This window comes from Phyllobates terribilis, unplaced genomic scaffold (assembly GCF_046119375.1).
Source record: "Phyllobates terribilis strain yellow unplaced genomic scaffold, ASM4611937v1 Scaffold_10__3_contigs__length_209671492, whole genome shotgun sequence".
Taxonomy (NCBI): domain Eukaryota; kingdom Metazoa; phylum Chordata; class Amphibia; order Anura; family Dendrobatidae; genus Phyllobates; species Phyllobates terribilis.
In genome coordinates, this window is record NW_027362770.1 from 130,577,970 (window position 1) to 130,599,735 (window position 21,766).

A 21,766-nucleotide genomic window follows, 5' to 3' on the forward strand; every position below is an offset into this window, starting at 1 on the left:
TGGGACAGGAGGTGCTGTATGCTAATTGTCCCTGACCAGGGAACCTCCCTCCTGCTCTCAGACACAGCCTTTAATATTTGTGGCATCCAGACCTGGGGTGACACATTCCCCCCTAGTAAAATTCAGTACTCCGGGACTAAACAGGAAACACAAATACAGGGTATAAATGCATGACCATAAACACAACAGGGAAGGAAATAACGAACAACATCACATATTGAGTTCTTTAGGTCACAGTGTGGTCTGTGACCGGGTGTCCATATCACCAACAAAAGGAGAGGGTCACAGTATGATCCGTGACCGGGTGTCCATTTCACCAACACAACGGGAGCCTTAACCAGGTGGGGATCTGTCCTTGCCCCGAGTCCTTGACAGTCTTTATTCATTCCTTTGGTTAGGCTCCGAACATATTTACAAGGGAGTCCCGGTTACTCAAAGTTCATAACCTGTTAGTCCATATATCTAGAAAAACTGGGAAAACAGTATTAATAACCAGGGTACAAACATAAAACATTAAATATATACACTGTGCACTTAAATCTTCCAGCAAGCTGGTATTTGACCCCTAGTGCACCGGGTTGACCTGCGTAACCCACTGTCTGGTGGTGGTCTAACCTGGTTTTCCCCACTAGCATTAAGGGTACAGCTACTAGCTGGGTCTACAAGCAGGGCAGGCAGCTGTCTGCGGGTCCTTTGGCTTACCGCAGGCATGGCAGGCTCACTGTCAGCAGAGGGTTGACTCTCCTGGGCTGCTGGCAAGGGTTCTTCTGCCTCTGGGGCTGCTTGTTCTTTTTGTTCTTCTGTAGGCTCCTGCTGGGTAGGCTGAAGGAAGTGTAGGACGGATACCACTATCGCGTCATTTATCCGAGTCCAGGTCTGGGGGAACTCTCCGAGAACTGTGCTGATCATTTCTTCCTTGTCCTCTGTGGGTTAAAGGTCATCTTGATCTTCACTTGGACTCTGTAGTTGCTCGGGGCACCGTTTTAGGTGGTCTCTGGAGACTGTGCTAGTGGTTTCTCCTCCATTATTGGTAATTACACATACCTTCGGGTTGTTGTGGTCGGACTGCAGTACTGTGTACGGGTCGCTCTCCCACTGGTCATCTAGCTTGTGAAGCCTTCTCTTCCGCTTCAGGACCTGCTCACCAGGTTCCAGGGGACCAGCAGGGGCGTGTTGGTTGAAGAGCCTCTCTTGCTTCTCTCTCGCTTGAGCCAGACTCCTCTCCACACTCTCCTGTACCTTCTTGTACTGTAGCCGCCGCTTCGTATCCCATTCCACGTCTGGGGAGGTGTCCTCAGGTGTCAGGACTCCCATCTCCAGGTCTATCGGCAGCTTACCTGATCTCGCTCGCATCAGGTAAGCCGGGGTGCAATTTGTAGCATTCACCGGGATATGGTTGTACAAGTCAATCAGGTCTGGCAGCTTCTCCGACCACAGGCTGCGTTCTTCCAGGAGCAACGTCTTGAGGAGATCAATGACGATATTGTTCATTTTCTCACACAGCCCGTTGGTTTGCGGGTGGTAAGGCGTTGTCCAAATCTTCCTACAGCTGTACAGGTTGCAGAACTCCTGGAAGACTTCCGCCTCAAACGCTGGACCTTGATCTGTCAAGACCTGTTCCGGATATCCGTGTGGATGGCAGAAGTGTTGTTGGAAGGCTCTGGTCGCCGTTTGGGCTGTCAAGTCTTTAACCGGGACCACCACCAAGAACCGGGAGTAATGGTCCACAATCGTGAGGGCATAGATGTAGCCGTACCGGCTTGGAGCCAACTTCACATGATCTAGAGCTACTAGCTGAAGAGGCTGCCTGGTGACGATGGGCCTCAAGGGTGTCTTCTGGCTGGTACGGTCCTTCCTTCTGAGGTGGCATGGGCCGCAGTCCCTGCTCCACTTCTCTATGGCCCCTCTCATACCGATCCAGTAGAACCGCTCTCTCAGTAGGAACTCCAGTTTCTTCCACCCGAAGTGTCCCGCTCTGTCATGGTAGGCCTCCAGGACCTTTGCTGCATCCCGTCTCGGGACCACTACTTGCCAGGTCAGCTCGTGCGTCCGGTGGTTGACAAGCCTTCTGCACAGCTTACCTTCGTAGAGGAATAGCCTGCTTTTCTCTTTCCATAACTGCTTGGCTTCTTCTGGAGCGTCCGGGCCAGGGCTAGCGTCTGCCTGGGTTAACGGGTCTTTCACCAGGCGAACTGCAGGGTCACTATCTTACGTTTCAGCCCAGCCGTGGTGGGGTAAGGGGTTGAACATGACGGTTGTTAGGTCTTTGTCTCTTACCCGGTTAGAATACTGATTGGCCCCATACCGGTGGAATGCAGGGAGCTCTACTTCCTCCAGCTCTTCCGAATCTTCTTCTCCTTCAGGTAGGTGAGGCATTCTTGATAGGGCGTCTGCGTTGGCATTGGTCCTGCCTGCCCGGTATTTGATTGTGAAGTCATAATTTGATAGCCGGGTCATCCACCACTGTTCTAGGGCACCTAGTCTTGCATTGTCCAGGTGTGTCAGCGGGTTGTTGTCCATGTACACAGTGAACTTTGCAGAGGCCAGGTAATGCTTAAACCGTTCTGTGACGGCCCACACCACTGCCAAGAATTCTAGCTTGAAGAAGCTGTAATTCTCCGGGTTTCTTTCAGTGGGCCTCAGCTTCCGGCTGGCGTATGCGATCACCCTTTCTCGGCCCTGTTGGTTCTGTGACAGTACGGCTCCCATTGCTGGCGTCTGTGTGGAGGATGAAAGGCTGGCCATAATCGGGGTAGGCCAGGATCTCATCCCCCGTGAGGGCCATCTTCAACTGGCGGAAGGACTCTTCTTCCGGCTTGTCCCACTTGAAGGGTGGCTTTTGGCTTCTGGTCTTGGATTGCCCAATCAGGAGGTCCTGCATAGGGGCTGCCATCTTAGTGAACCTGGGGATGAACCTTCGGTAGTAGCCTACCAACCCGAGGAACTGCCTCACTTCTTTGATGTTTGAGGGGCTTGGCCAGTTCTTGATTACTGTGACCTTGTCGGGGTTGGGGGCTACTCCTTCTGCACTCACCACGTGTCCTAGGTACTGTACCTTCGGTTTTAACAGGTGACACTTTGAGGGTTTCACCTTCAGGCCATAGCCAACCAGGGCTTCGAACACCTCGACCAGGTGCTTTAGATGGTCCTCGTAAGTCTTCGAATAGACAATCACGTCGTCCAGGTAAAGTAGGACCGTCTCGAAGTTTCGGTGCCCTAGACAGCATTCCATCAGACTCTGGAAGGTCCCCGGTGCGTTGCAGAGCCCGAAGGGCATACAGTTGAATTCGCTCAATCCCATCGGGGTGGTGAATGCGGTCTTCTCCTTGTCAGCCTCTGCCACAGGAATCTGCCAGTACCCGCTAGTAAGGTCCAAAGTAGAGAAGAAATTAGCTGATTTTAGAGCTGCTAAAGACTCCTCTATCCTAGGTAACGGGTACGCGTCTTTATGGGTGATACGATTGATTTGTCTATAGTCCACGCACATTCTCATGGTACCGTCTTTCTTTTTTACCAAAACTAAGGGAGCTGCCCAGGGGCTACAGCTGTCTCTAATGACCCCAGCTTCTTTCATTTCTCTCAGCATGCCCTTTGCGTTCTGATAATGTGCAGGGGGTACAGGTCTGTGTCTCTCTTTTATTGGTGGGTCACAGGAGGCAGTGGGGCGGCCTCCTCCCTCCAACCCAGGTTTTCCAGTGGCTCTTGCCACAGGTCCTTTAAAATCCCTGCACTAAGTATTAGTGGTGTTCCATGTTGCAACCTGCTAGGAGCACAGCAGGAAAGCTCAGCAGGATTGAGTGTGGCTGAACCACAGCCTGGGAAGGCTCTGCACCTGTCAGGCTCTGAGCGGCCCGGCGTGGCCGTTGTCCCCGGCAACCGTTGTTTATGGACTCATGTTAACCTGGCTGCGAACCGGAGGACTTTCTGTTTACCCTTGAGTTGCTGAATAAAAGCTGTTTATGTTGGACTTGCTTGGGTCACTGCCTCAGTTACTGCACGGTGTGAACACCGCCGCCTTACACTATCTATCTATTATCTATCTATCTATCTATTATCTATCTGTCTGTCTGTCTGTCTGTCTGTCTGTCTGTCTGTCTGTCTGTCCAGGGGCGGACACAGACTGTAGTGGGCCCCTGTGCAAGAAATGTTTTGGCCCCCTCCCCCGCCCTTCATAGGGCAACAAAGTTATGTAAACATATAGATTGTAATATTTATTTAGAATGCAATTAGTAATTTAAATAGGTAAATAATTAGCCATGCGGTGCTGGAGGCCAGGGTTGCCACCAGGAATTTCGGGGCCCCATACTGGCAAAATTTTCGGGCCCCCTTGAGACTCCGCCCAGGCTCCGCCTCCATCCCTCAAACCTTCTACAGTCCCACCACCCACTCTTGGAAAAAGTCCACTTCTGCACCACGTCCTCAGTAATCACACATTACCAGTTCCCAGTGAACACCAGATCACATACATAGCCAGCAGCTTTTGTTTTGGCCAAAAGATTTTTAAAGCCACCACCACGATAAGGTAGACTCTTCTGGCCGGGCCCTACTCTAACCTATTAAAATTTTCTTAAAATATCCAATACTCTTTTTAGATATATTTTTATTTTGTTTTCTTTAAGGAAATGTGTCATATATGTACATTTTTTTAAAATGACCAATAATACCACATACAGGGAATACCGCCACACCATGACCAGACCACATATTACCACAACATAGTGACCAAATAATACCACACAGAAGGGACAAAAACCGCCACACCATGACCAGACCACATATTACCACAACATAGTGACCGAATAATACCACACAGAAGGGACAAAAACCACCACACCATGACCAGACCACATATTACCACCACATTGTCACCGAATACTACAATACTGATCATTAATGAAAGAACAAAATACTAATATTACCATAAGTGTCATTATACACGGGAGCTCTATACATGGTATACAGCTTATAATGTAAGTGTCCAGGTAATCTAGTGATCACCAGTGACATTATACACAGGAGCTCTGTATATAGTGTCAGTGTACAGGTAATACAGTGATCACCAGTGACATTATACACAGGAACTCTGTATATAGTGTACAGGTAATACAGTGATCACGAGTGACATTATACACAGGAGCCTGGTACATAGTACATAGTATATAGTGTAAGTGTACATGTAATATACTGACTCACCGGTGACGTCTCTAAGTGAAGTCCTTCAGCTACGCTTTTCTCCTTCATCCAGCACAGACCGCCATCACGTCTTCCAGCCAGGACTCGTCTCTGCATAAAATATCACAGTTATCTAGAGCACATTCCCCAACTTCTACATTACGCAGCTGAATACAGACGTGCATCCACCATCAATATATAGTTAGTTATTATGCAACCCACCATTCCAAATATAAATTGTAATCCACCATGGTGCCCCCATTAACTGTAAATAGGCACTTAATAAATATATGAATTAATTAGAACCTCTACTCTTTCCGCCAATTTGTTACCAGTCACACTCCTGCATCCGCAACGCCCCCTACTCTATACCTCCTGCTCCCCCGATTCATTATTTACATGCACCCCCAGCCCCAATTCATTATGTCATGTCTGTGCTCTCCCCACTCCATCATCATTCATCATTTACTCTCCCCCACCCCACATTCATTATGTGCAGCTCATTATCCCCCTACTCCCCCATGTGCAGCTCATTCTCTCCCAATTCCCCCATGTGCATCTCTCATCCCCCCATGTGCATCTCTCATCCCCCCCATGTGCATCTCTCACCCCCCATGTGCATCTCTCATCCCCCCATGTGCATCTCTCATCCCCCCATGTGCAGCTCTCATCCCCCCCCATGTGCAGCTCTCATCCCCCCATGTGCATCTCTCATCCCCCCCATGTGCAGCTCTCATCCCCCCCATGTGCATCTCTCACCCCCCCATGTGAAGCTCTCATCCCCCTGTGCATCTCTCATCCTCCCCATGTGCATCTCATCCCCCCCGTGCATCTCTCATCCCCCCCATGTGTAGCTCTCATCCCATGTGCAGCTCTCATCCCCCCATGTGCAGCTCTCATCCCCCCGGTGCATCTCATTCCCCCCATGCATCTTTCATCCCCCCCATGTGAATCTCATCCCCCCGTGCATCTCTCACCCCCCGTGCATCTCTGATTCCCCCCACTCCTAGTTAATTAATTGTATTTAAAACAAATAAAACTTGTTATACTTACCCCCATGCGATCCCTGCAGAATCCTGGCGCTCGTCCACGTCGCTGCCACCAGGTTCTTCCTTAGAAGGCTGGGAGAGGGAGACATCATTGCGAGGGCCTGATTATTGACACAGCAACCTGAATTCGCCATGATAACTTCCCGGTCTGCCAGCTACGGAGGCCTGTTTGGACCATGCCAGGATCATGGTCTAAGAGGCTTCTGTCCGTGCAGCACTGACAGGTAGAATGCATTTCAATTCTGGTGCAATGCATTATACCATCAATCAGAGTAATACAATTTAAAGTCCCATAGAGGGATTAAGTAAAAAAGTAAAAAAAAAGTTAAAATTTGTAAAAATGCTTAAAAAAATGGGAAAATAAACAAAAAAAATGAAAAAATTATCAAGCCAATAGATATATTTATGTAAAAATAAAAATACACATAGGTATTTGTTCTTGCTGCATCCAGAACAGCCAGACCTATAAAATTGTCATGCTATTTAACCCCTTTAATGAACTCCATAAAAAAAATGATTAATAAAAAACATTGTAAAAAAGCTATGCTTTTTCATCATACCGCAGGAAAAAGTGGAATAAAATGCGATAAAAAAGTCAAATGTAAATAAAGATGGTATCACTGAAAACGTCATCTTGTCCCGCAAAAAAACAAGCCACCATACAGTTCCATCAGCGGAGAAATAAAAAAGTTATAATTCTCAGAATAAAGCGATGCAAAAATAATTCTTTTTTCTAGAAAATAGTTTTTATTGTGTAAAAGCAGCAAAACATAAAAAACTATATAAATGTGGTACTGCTGTAAATATACTGACCCGTAGAATAAAGCTACCTTATCAATTTTACCATGTAGTGAACGGCAATAAAAAAAAACAAAAACAATTCCTGAATTGTTGGTTTTTGTTCATTCTGCCTCAAAAAATCAGAATACAAAGCGATCAAAAAATGTGAAAATAAAATGGTACCAATAAAAACGTCAACTTGTTCCGCACAAAACAAGCCCTTACATGACACTGTAAGCAGTAATATGGCGATGCAAAAACTTGTTTTTGCCAAAAAAAGCATCTTTTAGTGTGTGACAGCTGCCAAATATAAAAACCCAATATAAATATGGTATCTCTGTAATCGCACCGACCCGAAGAATAAAGTCGTCTAATTACTTATACCGCACGAAGAATGGCATAAAAAGTAAATAAAACCAATTCTTCACCTGCTGCTGATTTGTTCATTCTGCCTCCCAAAACTCGCAGTAAGGCTCTGCGAACATTTATCCTGCGCTCTGCGATGAGCGTTTACACAGGGGCTTCTGTGAAATCTCTGAAATACATGATTCAGACAAAACCCCCGGCTGAAGATTCCCTATAATAGGGAAGATGGAGGCACTGCCATCTGCCCTTTGATCCGGCGGTGTCCATCTTTTTAGGGGTGCATAAAAGCGCAGTCGGCGACAGTTTTGTGCACCTCTGAAAGAAGGACACTGCTGAACAGAGGCCAGACAGAGTCTAGAGTAACTCTGCTGCCTCATTATAGTGAATGGATTCGTCTGAATCATATCATTCAGAGATTTAGATGGAAACCCTGATATAAGTGCTCAGCGTTTAGTGCAGGATAAACATGATCCAAAATGTTATGTATACTGTTTCCACTAAAAGCTTCAACTTAATCCACAAAAAATCCCCTACTCAGGTCTGTCATCTGTCAATGGAAATATAGGGGTCTTCCATGTTACTGTTAGCACAAAGGCTCTGGAAAAGCGCTATGGCTCCTCGGCCCCCAAATGAAATCCAGAGAATTCTGAGTTACCAAATCCAAATAAGCCCCACAGTGTGCCTAAACCACATTTAGCGTCCACACGTTTGGCATTTCTGTAGCAATGAGAGCCTGCTTAATTTATGGGTGCATGTCTCCAGAAGCATGAGCTGGGTATAAAGTACTGGGCACTATAACATACTGAGCACTACAGTGTATGGGCACTACTATGTTATGCCACTACAATGACAGATTTGCAATTTTCACTCGGCAACATCCACTGTTGCTTGTTTCTGGAAAACATCAGTGGAGTCAAAAATTGTCACTATACCTCTAGATAAATTCCCAGAGAATTGTAATTTCCAAAATGGGGTCATTTGAGGGAGGATTCTGCTCTTCTGGCACTTAGAGGCTCTGTATATGGAGTCTGCATACTGTTCTACGATAATTTGTTCTCCAAGAGTCAAATTGCACTCCTCCCCTCCCGAGTCTCGCTGTGTGGCTATACAGTGCTGTACAGACACATATGGGGTATTGCCACGTTCAGCAGAAACTGTGTGACAAATTTTGGTATGATTTATACTAATTTCCTTGTGCAAAAAATGTAAAATATGCTGCTAAAACAAAAGTTTTGTGGTAAAAATTTAATTATTTGGTTTTCACTGTCTACAAAATAAACTTAAATAGGGTTAGGCTTGTGTTAGGGTTAGGGTTGTACTAGGGTTAGGGTTAGTGTTGTGCTAGGGTTAAGGTTAGGGTTGTGCTAGGGTTAGAGTTGTGCTAGGGTTAGAGTTGTGCTAGGGTTAGGGTTGTGTTAGGGTTGGGGTTGTATTAGGGTTGGAATTTTTCAAAAGTAAAGAAAAAAAATGATAACGATATGGCTAATAGTGCTGAGTGCAAGTGCTCGCTACTTGAGTTAGCATCAGGTGCTCAGGTATGCACCCAGTATCGTGGGTGCTCAAGTGACATGCTCGTATCTCCGCCCCATATGTTTCACGGCTGTTTTACAGCCAAAAAATCTTTCGGGTATTGCCTGCTATGCACGATCGATCCCCCCATGTTTTTTTTGGGTTTCTAAAAACCGTTAAACATGCTGGGTGGGGATTCGAGCATGTCACTCAAGCACCTGCGATACATGGTGCATACTCATGTACCCGATGCAAACTCAAGTAGCGAGAACTTGCGCTCAAGACTAATGACAACTTTTTCAATATGATGACCTAATGTTATCAAATTCTGTGTCGTACCTCTGGTTTCAAAATGTTCACTATACCCCTTGATAAAATCCTTGAGGGGTCTAGTTTCCAAAATGGGGTCATTTGTGGGAGGTTTCCACTGTTTAGGTGCATCGGGGGCTCTCCAAACGTAACATGGCGTCCGCTCTCGATTCCAGACAATTTTGCGTTCAAAAAGTCACACAGTACTCCTTCCCTTCTGAACTCTGCCATGCGCCCAAACAGTGTATTTTCTCCACATATGGGATATCAGCATACTCAGACGAAACTGCAATACAGTTTTTGGGGTCCATTTTCTCCTCTTACCCTTGTGAAAATAAAAAATTTGGGGCTAAAAGATCCTTTTTGTGGAAAATGTTAGATTTTTTTGTTTGCACGGCTGTACATTATAAACTTCTGTGAAACACCTGGGGGTTCAGGGTGCTCACCACACATCTAGATAAGTTGCGTGAGGGGTCTAGTTTCCAAAATGGTGTCACTTGTGGGGGGTTCTACTGTTTAGGCACATCAGGGGCTCCCCAAATGCGACATGGCATCCACTAATTATTCAAGCAAATTTTACATTCAAAAAGTCAAATGGCGCTCCTTTCCTTCCGAGCCCTGCCGTGCGCTCAAACAGTGGTTTTCCCCCACATATTGGGTATCTGTATACTCAGGAGAAATAGCACAACAAATGGTATGGTGCATTTTCTCTTGTTACCCTTATGAAAATGCAAAATTGGGAGCTGAAAAACATTTTTTTGAGAAAAATGTGAAAATGTTATTTTTACGGCTCAAAGTTATAAACTTCTGTGAAGCACCTGGGAGTTCAGGGTGCTCACTACACATCTAGATAAGTTGCGTGAGGGATCTAGTTTCCAAAATGGTGTCACTTGTGGTGGGTTTCTACTGTTTAGGCACAGCTCCCCAAACACCACATGGCGTCCACTAATTCAAGCAAATTTTACATTCAAAAAGTCAAATGGCGCTCCTTCTTTTCCGAACCCTGCCGTGCGCCCAAACATTGTTTTTCCCCCACATATGGGGTATACTTAACTCAGAGAAATTGCGGAACAAATTTTGGGGTCAGTTTTTTCCTGTTACCCCTGCAAAAATAAAAAAATTTGGGTCTAAAGTAACATTTTTTGTGAAAAAAATTAAATGTTAATTTTTTCCTTTGACATTCCAAAAATTCCTGTGAAGCACCTGAAGGGTTAATAAACTTCTTGAATGTGGTTTTGCACACCTTGAGGGGTGCAGTTTTTATAATGATATAACTTTTGAGTATTTTCTGTCATATAGGCCCCTCAAAGTCACTTCAAATATGATGTCGTCCCTAAAAAAATGGTTTTGTAAATTTTGTTGGAAAAATGAGAAATCGCTGGTCAATTTGTAACCCTTATAACTTCCTAGAAAAAAAATGTTGGTTCCAAAATTGTGCTGATGTAAAGTAGACATGTGGGCATTGTTATTTATTAACTATTTTGTGTGACATATCTCTCTGATTTAACGTCATGAAAATTCAAATTTTGAAAATTGCGACATTTTCGCCAAATTTCCAATTTTTTCACAAACTAAAGTCATATATAAATTTTACCACTATCATGAAGTACAATATGTCATGAAAAAACAAGCGTTCCAGAGTTATTGCTTCATAAAGTGACAGTGGTCAGAATTGTAAAAATTGTCCTGGTTATTAACGTGCAAACCACCTTTGGGTGTAAAGGGGTTAAATGTGATATGCTCCCTATAAAAATTTGTAAATCTTGTTGGAAAATTGACAAATCGCTGATCAACTTTTAACCTCTTCTAGCTTCCTAACAAAAAAAAATTATGTTTCAAAATTATGCTGATGTAAAGTAGACATGTGGTAAATGTTATTTATTAACTTTTTTGTGTGATATAACTATCTGGTTTAAGGACATAAAAGTTGAAAGTTTGAAAATTGAGAAATTTTCTCAATTTTCACCAAAATTCCGATATTTTCACGAATAGATGGAAAAAATATAAATCTAACATTAACATGAAGTACAACGTGTCACGAAAAAACATTCTCAGAATCACTGGGATAGGTTGAATCGTTTCCGAGATATAACCACCACATAAAATGACACTGGTCAGTATTGTAAAATTTGGCAGAGTCAAAAAGGTGAAAACAGGCTGGGGGATGAAGAGGTTAATACATCCTCATAATGCTCAATAACCCTAAAACACACACGACACACCTTGGCACTAGTGTGTTTATTACTTAGTGTCACTCTTTATTTTTATGTCTCATTTATGTGTTGCATAGTCCATACTGTATAATATATTCTATTCTTCAGCCACCCAAGCATATACAGTACAGACCAAAAGTTTGGACACACCATCTCTTTTAAAGATTTTTCTGTATTTTCATGACTTTGAAAATTGTACATTCACACTGAAGGCATCAAAACTATGAATTAACACATGTGGAATTATATACTTAACAAAAAAGTGTGAAACAACTCAACTGAAAATATGTCTTATATTCTAGCTTCTTCAAAGTAGCCACCTTTTGCTTTGATGACTGCTTTGCACACTCTTGGCATTCTCTTGATGAGCTTCAAGAGGTAGTCACTGAAAATGGTCTTCCAACAATCTTGAAGGAGTTCCCAGAGATGCTTAGCACTTGTTGGCCCTTTTGCCTTCACTCTGTGGTCCAGCTCACCCCAAACCATCTCGATTGGGTTCAGGTCTGGTGACTGTGGAGGCCAGGTCATCTGGCATAGCATCCCATCACTCTCCTTCTTTCTCAAATAGCCCTTACACAGCCTGGAGGTGTGTTTGGGGTCATTGTCCTGTTGAAAAATAAATGATGGTCCAACTAAACACAAACCGGATGGCATAGCATGCTGCTGCAAGATGCTGTGGTAGCCATGCTGGTTCAGTATGCCTTCAATTTTGAATAAATCCCCAACAGTGTCATCAGCAAAGCACCCCCACACCATCACACCTCCTCCTCCATGCTTCACGGTGGGAACCAGGCATGTAGAGTCCATCCGTTCACCTTTTCTGCGTCGCACAAAGACACGGTGGTTGGAACCAAAGTTCTCAAATTTGGACTCATCAGACCAAAGCACAGATTTCCACTGGTCTAATGTCCATTCCTTGTGTTCTTTAGCTCAATCAAGTCTCTTCTGCTTGTTGCCTGTCCTTAGCAGTGGTTTCCTAGCAGCTATTTTACCATGAAGGCCTGCTGCACAAAGTCTCCTCTTAACAGTTGTTGTAGAGATGTGTCTGCTGCTAGAACTCTGTGTGGCATTGACCTGGTCTCTAATCTGAGCTGCTGTTAACCTGCGATTTCTGAGGCTGGTGACTCGGATAAACTTATCCTCAGAAGCAGAGGTGACTCTTGGTCTTCCTTTCCTGGGGTGGTCCTCATGTCCTCAGTTTCTTTGTAGCGCTTGATGGTTTTTGCAACTGCACTTGGGGACACATTCAAAGTTTGCCGAATTTTTCGGACTGACTGACCTTCATTTCTTAAAGTAATGATGGCCATTCGTTTTTCTTTACTTAGCTGCTTTTTTCTTGCCATAATACAAATTCTAACAGTCTATTCAGTAGGACTATCAGCTGTGTATCCACCTGACTTCTGCACAACACAACTGATGGTCCCAACCCCATTTATAAGGCAAGAAATCCCACTTATTAAACCTGAGAGGGCACACCTGTGAAGTGAAAACCATTTCCGGTGACTACCTCTTGAAGCTCATCAAGAGAATGCCAAGAGTGTGCAAAGCAGTCATCAAAGCAAAAGGTGGCTACTTTGAAGAACCTAGAATATAAGACATATTTTCAGTTGTTTCACACTTTTTTGTTAAGTATATAATTCCACATGTGTTAATTCATAGTTTTGATGCCTTCAGTGTGAATGTACAATTTTCAAAGTTATGAAAATACAGAAAAATCTTTAAATGAGAAGGTGTGTCCAAACTTTTGGTCTGTACTGTATCTGTATTTATTCTAATGCTGGATATTCTCCTGTGTAATGGTGGTTTCAGTATTCTTACATCGTATGCCCAAAATGGAAAAATAGCAAATAATTCAATAAGAAAATAATCCTATAATTGGATATGAGATTATTTCTGCCTCAATTAGAGCACTCTGCCTGCTATCATTTCAATGGCCTTTTAATCACATATTCTTGTAATTGTATACTCGATCATATCACAACCAGATAATGTAAAAATGAGTGTTCACTGTTTGAGATGGAGACTTGAAAATTATGGTATATTAAAATCCAATATGCCTCTGTATTCCAATGGGTGCAATGGGTGCAATATTGCAAGTCTGCATACCTTTGGCGTGAAATGGATTCTAAGGCCACGCTCACACTTTCAGTATTTGGTCAGTATTTTATCTCAGTTTTTGTAAGCTAAAACCAGGAATGGGTGATAAATGCAGAAGTGGTGACATGTCTCTATACTTTTCTTCTGATTGATCCACTCCTGATTTTGGTCTACAAATACTGATATATAATACTGACCAAATACTGAACATGTGAATGTGGCCTAATGTTGGGCCTTCAACCTTCTGACCTCATTTTCTACATTAGTCTTACTAACCATTTCTTTTTTTTCTGTGTCTAGCCCGTCATTCCAGATCTTCTGATGACCCCTAGTGACCGTGATGATGCAGAACTGGAGATGGAATACCCAGAGGACCGAGGGAATTGGTCAGGGAAATTAGATTTTCTGCTGTCTTGCATTGGATACTGTGTAGGCTTGGGCAATGTCTGGAGGTTCCCATATAGAGCTTATACCAATGGAGGCGGTAAGTCTTTTTTTTTTCAAACATTAACAAATTGTCGTAGTGAAGTAGCTTGACTTTCACAATAGAAACGATGCACCATCATTCCTAGCCTAAACTCGGGATGCCATGGGCATAAATTTGCCCACATGTACCTTCAATGAAAGATTCTATTGCATCTGTTTGTGTCTGAATGATCCAATTTGCTCTCCAGCAAGAAATAAGTAAAAATATACACTTTATAGCTCTCATGATCAACATGAAATATATCTTTTAAAAAAAGTTATGTCATGAAGAACAAACAATTTTCAGTCATCAGTTGGGCTTGCTCCAGGAACCATGGTCGTTAAGTCATTATCTTTAGGAAAATCTGAAGCTGTTTCCATTCATTTCAATATGGTATAAGAAAGCAGGTGGTAAGATCCGTGATGGCAGATACAGTATGTGTCACTTTGGTGGCTAGCATCAGTGATGTAAATCTTGGGAGAAAGTGCACCAGTAACAATAGGTTACTGAGTTGTTTTTTTTTACTGGATTTTGGGTCAAGGATTTAGGAACGACCAAAAGAGCCTGGGTGGGAAAGGTCACTCCCATAATCCAGTCTGGGTTTTGCAGGCATAATAACATAATAACAGGCAGCTGGGTTAGCCTGGCAGTGTGTGTTGTACTGGAGCTGGAGAAAGACCGTTCATGGTGGTTAGTCTATGTTAGAGACTGAGAAGTGCCAGTGATAGCAAATTGTTGAGACTGCTTGATTTGTTTTGCCTTACCCAAAATAAAGGACTGTGTTTGTTATTCATTTGTGCTGATTTACTTTTTGGAGTTACAAAGCTAATGAAGAACAATGAACTTTAATTGTTTTGATATTAATCCCTGTGACTGTGTGTGTTCAAGCACAATACAATGGGTAGGCTTGAATTACTGCAAAACTTTACTTTCTCCCTGCTGATATTATAAGCAGATAGGTAGATGAAAGAAAGAAAGAAAAAGAGAGAAAGAAATAAAGAATAACTTGAACATATCCAATCAAAGAATTGCAGACTGTGTGTGATCTGCAAAAAGAACTTACTACTTAGTAAAGTTCTGTGATTACAGCAGCCTCAGCACTTTTCAAACATAAGGTTCCTTGTACTTTCTCCCCAGTCTTCCACTTTGACTTCAGTAAAAAGTCACTGACTTTTCCAGTTGTATTCCCAGTTCATGGGTCTCATATTAGTCACTGATTAGTGGAAGTCAAGAAGGTAGCCACAAGTGGTCATTAGGGACAAAGTACCGTAAATTCAAAGAATGTGATGATGATGTAGTTAGAGGATAGACAAGGGGTCAGAAGAACCAGAATCAGGACAACAGGTAACCGGTGAAAAATTCATGGAGAAAAACAAAAACCTAACCCAGAAAGAATGCCAAGGTCAGTCAAAATCAAGATTAGAGGCAAATGCCAAACAAAAGTGAAATTGGAAGCCAACAGTGAAGAGAAGAAGGGACACTGTCCAGACCGTAGCTGAGCGGCTGACAACTGGAGTTTAGCGAACAAAACTGTCTGAAGTCAGTGGAGGTCCATCACCGGAACTGGGAGAGGTACCTCCCGGTTCAAATAATAGATGTTTTGCCAACTGGACATAGAAAGAATAAAAACAAAAAATAATAGTCTTTTTGTTCTGAAATGGACTAATCTGAAAATATAGGTTATTTTTAACTATTTATCCAGTTTACATATTTTGAAAGAAAAAACAATTATCCATAGTTTTTAGCGTTGAGAGCTCTGCGCGTGCCATGATCTCTCCCTTGGGCCACATATTGGGAAAGAGAAAAGGTATAAAGAATATCAGCTGAGCAATGCACATCGCTGCTTGATGGAAATGGAGAAGATCACAGTAGATCTGTGTGAAATACTTTTCTCGCTATTTTTCCTACTGTACAGTCACCAGCATGTCCTAGTTCACAGTTGTAGGAGTCTTTCTAAATTTAGTAATACAGCGATGACATGAATAGCGTCTCCACCCACAACTCGTTATACACTGGTGGCCAAAAGTATTGGCACCCCTGCAATTCTGTCAGATAATACTCAGTTTCTTCCTGAAAATGATTGCAATCACGAATTCTTTGGTATTATTATCTTCATTTAATTTGCTTGCAAGGAAAAAACACAAAAGAGAATGAAGCAAAAATCAAATCATTGATCATTTCACACAAAACTCCAAAAATGGGCCAGACAAAAGTATTGGCACCCTCAGCCTAATACTTGGTTGCACAACCTTTAGCCAAAATAACTGCGAACAACCGCTTCCGGTAACCATCAATGAGTTTCTTACAATGCTCTGCTGGAATTGTAGACCATTCTTCTTTGGCAAACTGCTCCAGGTCCCTGATATTTGAAGGGTGCCTTCTCCAAACTGCCATTTTGAGATCTCTCCACAGGTGTTCTATGGGATTCAGGTCTGGACTCATTGCTGGCCACCTTAGAAGTCTCCAGTGCTTTCTCTCAAACCATTTTATAGTGCTTTTGGAAGTGTGTTTTGGGTCATTGTCCTGCTGGAAGACCCATGACCTCTGAGGGAGACCCAGCTTTCTCACACTGGGCCCTACATTATGCTGCAAAATTTGTTGGTAGTCTTCAGACTTCATAATGCCTTGCACACGGTCAAGCAGTCCAGTGCCAGAGGCAGCAAAGCAACCCCAAAACATCAAGGAACCTCTGCCATGTTTGACTGTAGGGACCGTGTTCTTTTCTTTGAATGCTTCTTTTTTATCTTGTACACTCTATGTTGATGCTTTTTCCCAAAAAGCTCTACTTTTGTCTCATCTGACCAGAGAACATTCTTCCAAAACGTTTTAGGCTTTCTCAGGTAAGTTTTGGCAAACTCCAGCCTGGCATTTTTATGTCTCGGGGTAAGAAGTGGGGTCTTCCTGGGTATCCTACTATACAGTCCCTTTTCATTCAGACGCCGACGGATAGTACGGGTTGACACTGTTGTACCCTCGGACTGCAGGGCAGCTTGAACTTGTTTGGATGTTAGTCGAGGTTCTTTATCCACCATCCGCACAATCTTGCGTTGAAATCTCTCGTCAATTTTTCTTTTCCGTCCACATCTAGGGAGGTTAGCCACAGTGCCATGGGCTTTAAACTTCTTGATGACACTGCACACTGAAGACACAGGAACATTCAGGTCTTTGGAGATGGACTTGTAGCCTTGAGATTGCTCATGCTTCCTCACAATTTGGTTTCTCAAGTCCTCAGACAGTTCTTTGGTCTTCTTTCTTTTCTCCATGCTCAATGTGGTACACACAAGGACACAGGACAGAGGTTGAGTCAACTTTAATCCATGTTAACTGGCTGCAAGTGTGATTTAGTTATTGCCAACACTTGTTAGGTGCCACAGGTAAGTTACAGCTGCTGTTAATTACACGAATTAGAGAAGCATCACATGATTTTTCAAACAGTGTCAATACTTTTGTCCACCCCCTTTTTTAGGTTTGGTGTGGAATTATATCCAATTTGGCTTTAGGACAATCCTTTTTGTGTTTTTTCATTGAAGACAAATTAAATGAAGATAATAATACCAAAGAATTTGTGATTGCAATCATTTTCAGGAAGAAACTGAGTATTATCTGACAGAATTGCAGGGGTGCCAATACTTTTGGCCACCACTGTACATGGATGCTATCTGCCATCATATACAAATGTAAAAAAAACAAAAACACAAGGGCATTTCACATGGAACTGAAAGCTTGGACCATGATCCAACATTTAGACCAAATTGACATTATTGGTCAATGTGTCTAGGGCCTCTAAACTTCTCAATTGGCCAAGCACTTTTTTATAATTTCTTTTAGAATATGTAAACTGGGCCACTCCAAAGTCTTAATTTTGTTTTTTTTAAGCCATTCAGAGGTGGACTTGCTGGTGTGTTTTGGATCATTGTCCTGCTGCATAACCCAAGTGCACTTCAGCTTGAGGTCACGATTCACAGATGCCCGGACATTCACCTTCAGGATTTTTTGGTAGACAGCAGAATTCATGGTTACATTTACCACAGCAAGCCTTCCAGGTCCTGAAGCAGCAAAACAGCTCCAGACCATCACACTACCGCCACCATACTTTACTGGTGGTATGATGTTCGTTTTCTGAAATGCTGTGTTACTGCTACTTCAGATGTAATGGGACATAAATCTTCCAAAAAGTTAAACTTTTGTCTCGTCAGGCACAGAGTATTCTCCCAAAAGTCTTGGCGGTCATCAAGATGTTTTCTGGCAAAGCTGAGCCAAGCCTTTATGTTCTTTTTGCTCAGCAGTGGTTTTTGTCTTGGAACTCTGCCATGCATTGTTAGAACTCTCCTGTAGGTTTTTTCTATTATGCTGGTGAAGTGACCGCGGGCAAGGCCGCGCATTGGTATCTATGATCTGGCCCAGCAAGATCCCCACACACAGACTCTATCTTGATAACCGTATCTTTACTCGTATACATTTTTAACACAGCAAAGAAAAACAATAAATGACAACCGTAAATATGCACAGTAATAACGTGTACTGATAAGCTGACCCTCACTGTCCCTACTCACACGTTACCAGTCCTTTACTCCAGAAGGATGTGTCCCCCGCGCAGGCCTGTCTGTCTTTGCAGGAGGGCGTCCCAGCCGGAAAAAAAACCAGGAACAGCAGAATTTGCGGAAAGAAAGGAAGGGATACTTCGGCCTCTCGCCAGAGGTCCCGCTTACAGTCTCTCTGATCCGGATAGAAGCTCTGGTGGGTCCCCTTATGTAGTCCACACTCCAGTAGCAGGGAGTGTAACAGCTGAATCCTTCAGCAGTGCAGAAGCTGGGGAAGGCTCCGAGGATATGGTGTTAGATAGAAGAAATCACGTTGAGAGTCTCTCCTGCGCCACACATGAGGGCCTGCACACCGTCCTGGCTCTTTTCACAGACCACAGCAGACTCTTTGCGCGCTTTTTCCTGCTTCCCACTTTGGTCACGTGACTCTCTAGGGTGGGACACAGGAGGCTCAGTCTTTTTCTCTCTCATCACACCCTGCGCAGGTGCAATCTCTGGCCACAAGGTGGCAACATCATCCTGTGTAATCACTTCTGTAACAGGCTCTATATCAATTATCACAGAACAGCCAGAGTCGGCCAGCTCACTACACGCCCCCCCACTTAAAGGTTGGCAGTCCCTGCCAACGACCAGCTCCAGGGCGGCGATGGCTGTGGATGTGACAGGGGGCGGCTGGGAAGAGGGCCACACATATTGGTCTCTGTAGGACTGTCCTGGAGGTACCCCTGCAGTGGTCCTCGTTGTCCGCCTAACGGGATGGATCCCCTCTCTCCTATCAGTCACCCCACTCTCTTTCCCAGTCGACATGTCAGTAGAGTAGGTAATCGGTTCAAGTGCGTCAGTCGGACGGACAGGGGTAGGCATGCATTCAGTCTCTACATCCCCGGGTTCAGTGTCTCCGACAGTATTAGTGATATCCATCTCTCTAGGTATCACAGTAGGGGAGTCAGGCTGGGAACGGCAGGGGCGCAACATATTATGGTGCAAAGTTCGGATGCTGCCGCTGTCTTCGCCCTGCACTCGATAGACGGGGCCATAGGGGTACGGCTGTCCAATTACTCGATAGACTTCGGTCTCCCACTTCGGCCGGAGTTTCCCTTGCGGCTTCTTTATTCGGACTAGGACCAGTTGACCTACATTCAGTGGGTCTTCTTGTACCGGAAGTGGGTCAGCATGCACTTGATCCTGAATTTGTCGGCCTACTAGCCGGTAGACAGTCTCCATTCTCTGGCGGTGTGTTTGTAGCCAGGAAGGATAGGTACCACAGGTATCTTCTTCGGAGCTAGACAGTTGCAACTCATGGATGTCTTTGCCTGGACGGCAAAAGAGAAGGGTGCATGGGGTGTATCCGGTGACGGAATGGACCTGATTATTATAGGCCCACAGCAGTTCCGGGAGGAATCGAGGCCAGTCGGGCTTTTTGTCTTCAGCCAAAGTCCGGATCAGTGGTAAGAGGGTCCGGTTAAAGCGTTCACACGCGCCATTCCCTTGTGGATGGTAAGGGGTGGTCCTGGACTTCTTGATTCCATACATCCGTTGGAGTTCTTCAATGACTCGCCCTTCGAAACAAGCCCCCTGATCAGAGTATAGCCGCTCCGGACACCCGTAGACCCAAACGAATTGCTGACAGATAGCCTGTGCAGCTGATTCAGCAGTCTGATCCTTGGTAGCAACAGCGACAGCGAATTTCGTGAAGTGGTCCACCATCACCAGACAGTACTGGTAGCCACGATTCGCCGTTCCGATCAACAGATAGTCCACCATCAACAGTTCGAGGGGCCTCGACGTCTTAATAGTCTGGACGGGGGCACGCTACTCCGCGGACTTGTGGAATTCACAGGTACGGCATGCTTGACAGACGTTTTCAACCAACTTACGGAGCCCCAGACAAAAAATGAACTGCTGGGTCCACCGGAGGGTCTTGTCTATGCCAAAGTGGCCGTTCCTCCTGTGAGCTTCGCCCACCATCTCATGGGCCAACTGCACCGGGACGACAATCTGCAAACACTCCTCCAGCATATGGGATAAAAGGGCCCTGCGACACAGGACTCCATCTTTCACGATCAGCCGATCCCACTGGGCAAGCAGAGCCAAGGCTCCGGTCGATAGTCGGGCTCTCACTTCGGAGGGCGGTTTCTCTTGTTTATTCACATACTGTTTCAGTAAGACGTGCTCGGGATCTCGATCTTGAAGCTTGGCCCATTCTTGCTGGGACAGGGGAGATCCCACTATGGCTTCAATCCCTCCTACCGCATACTGGCGGCTATCTTCTATTTGCTTTGCGAGCTGGGCAAAGTCAGGCATCTCATCTTCCTCCAACTCTTCATCCCGGTCCCCCACTGGCGGGGATGATGTCACTCTAGACAGGCTGTCAGCATTCTGATTCTCGTTCCCCGCTCTGTATTTAATTTTGTACTGGAATCTAGAGAGCCTGGCCATCCAGCGCTGTTCCATTGCCCCTAGTTTGGCATTCTCTAGGTGGGCAAGAGGATTGTTGTCCATCATGACCAGCACCTCCGCTCCTGTCAGATAGCCGGCAAATTTCTCCGTCATAGCCCAGGTCAGAGCCAAGAGTTCCAAGCGGAAGGAGCTGTAGTTGACGGGATTCTTTTCGGTGTCACGGAGAGACCTACTGGCATAGGCTATCACGCGTTCTTTATTATCTTGAACTTGAGAGAGGACCGCCCCTAGACCTTGAAGGCTGGCGTCGGTGTGCAACTGAAACGGTAATGTGTAGTCTGCATATGCCAGAACAGGGGGTGATGTTAGAGCAGCCTTAGGTGCCTGAAAGGATTTTTCTCGGTCAGGCCCCCTCTGGGGCTGTTCGCGGTCCCTCAGAGAACCTCATGCAGTGGTTCAGCAAGCCGAGCAAAGTCCTTGACAAACCGACGTTAGTAGCCTGCTAGCCCCAGAAAAGCCCGGACTTCTTTGACAGTAGTTGGCTGCGACCACTCTTGAACAGCTGCTATCTTTTCCGGAGAGGGCTGGACGCCTTCGGCCGAGATCCGGTGACCCAAGTAGTCGATTTCCTGCTGGAACAGACGGCACTTGCTGGGCTTCAACTTCAAGCTGTGTCGCCTCAAGCGCTGGAACACTTGGCCAAGCTTGTGAAGATGATCTTCAAAGGTGGCGGAGTATACCACGATGTCGTCAAGGTATATCAGCGTAAACTCAAAGTTGAAGTCCCCCAGACAGCGTTCCATTAGTCTCTGAAAGGTCCCCGGTGCGTTATTCAAGCCGAACGGCATCCGGTCGAACTCATAC

At 44.7% G+C, this 21,766-nt stretch overlaps 1 protein-coding gene across 1 annotated transcript in view; it reads left to right on the top strand.

Annotated features, from left to right (window-relative positions):
• SLC6A7 (solute carrier family 6 member 7) overlaps positions 1-21,766 on the top strand; it is a 215,126-nt gene that overhangs the window by 31,369 nt on the left and 161,991 nt on the right. Inside the window, exon 2 of the mRNA XM_073649788.1 lies at positions 13,796-13,979. Coding sequence (XP_073505889.1) covers positions 13,796-13,979 — 184 coding nt within the window. The remainder of the gene's footprint in view (positions 1-13,795; positions 13,980-21,766) is intronic.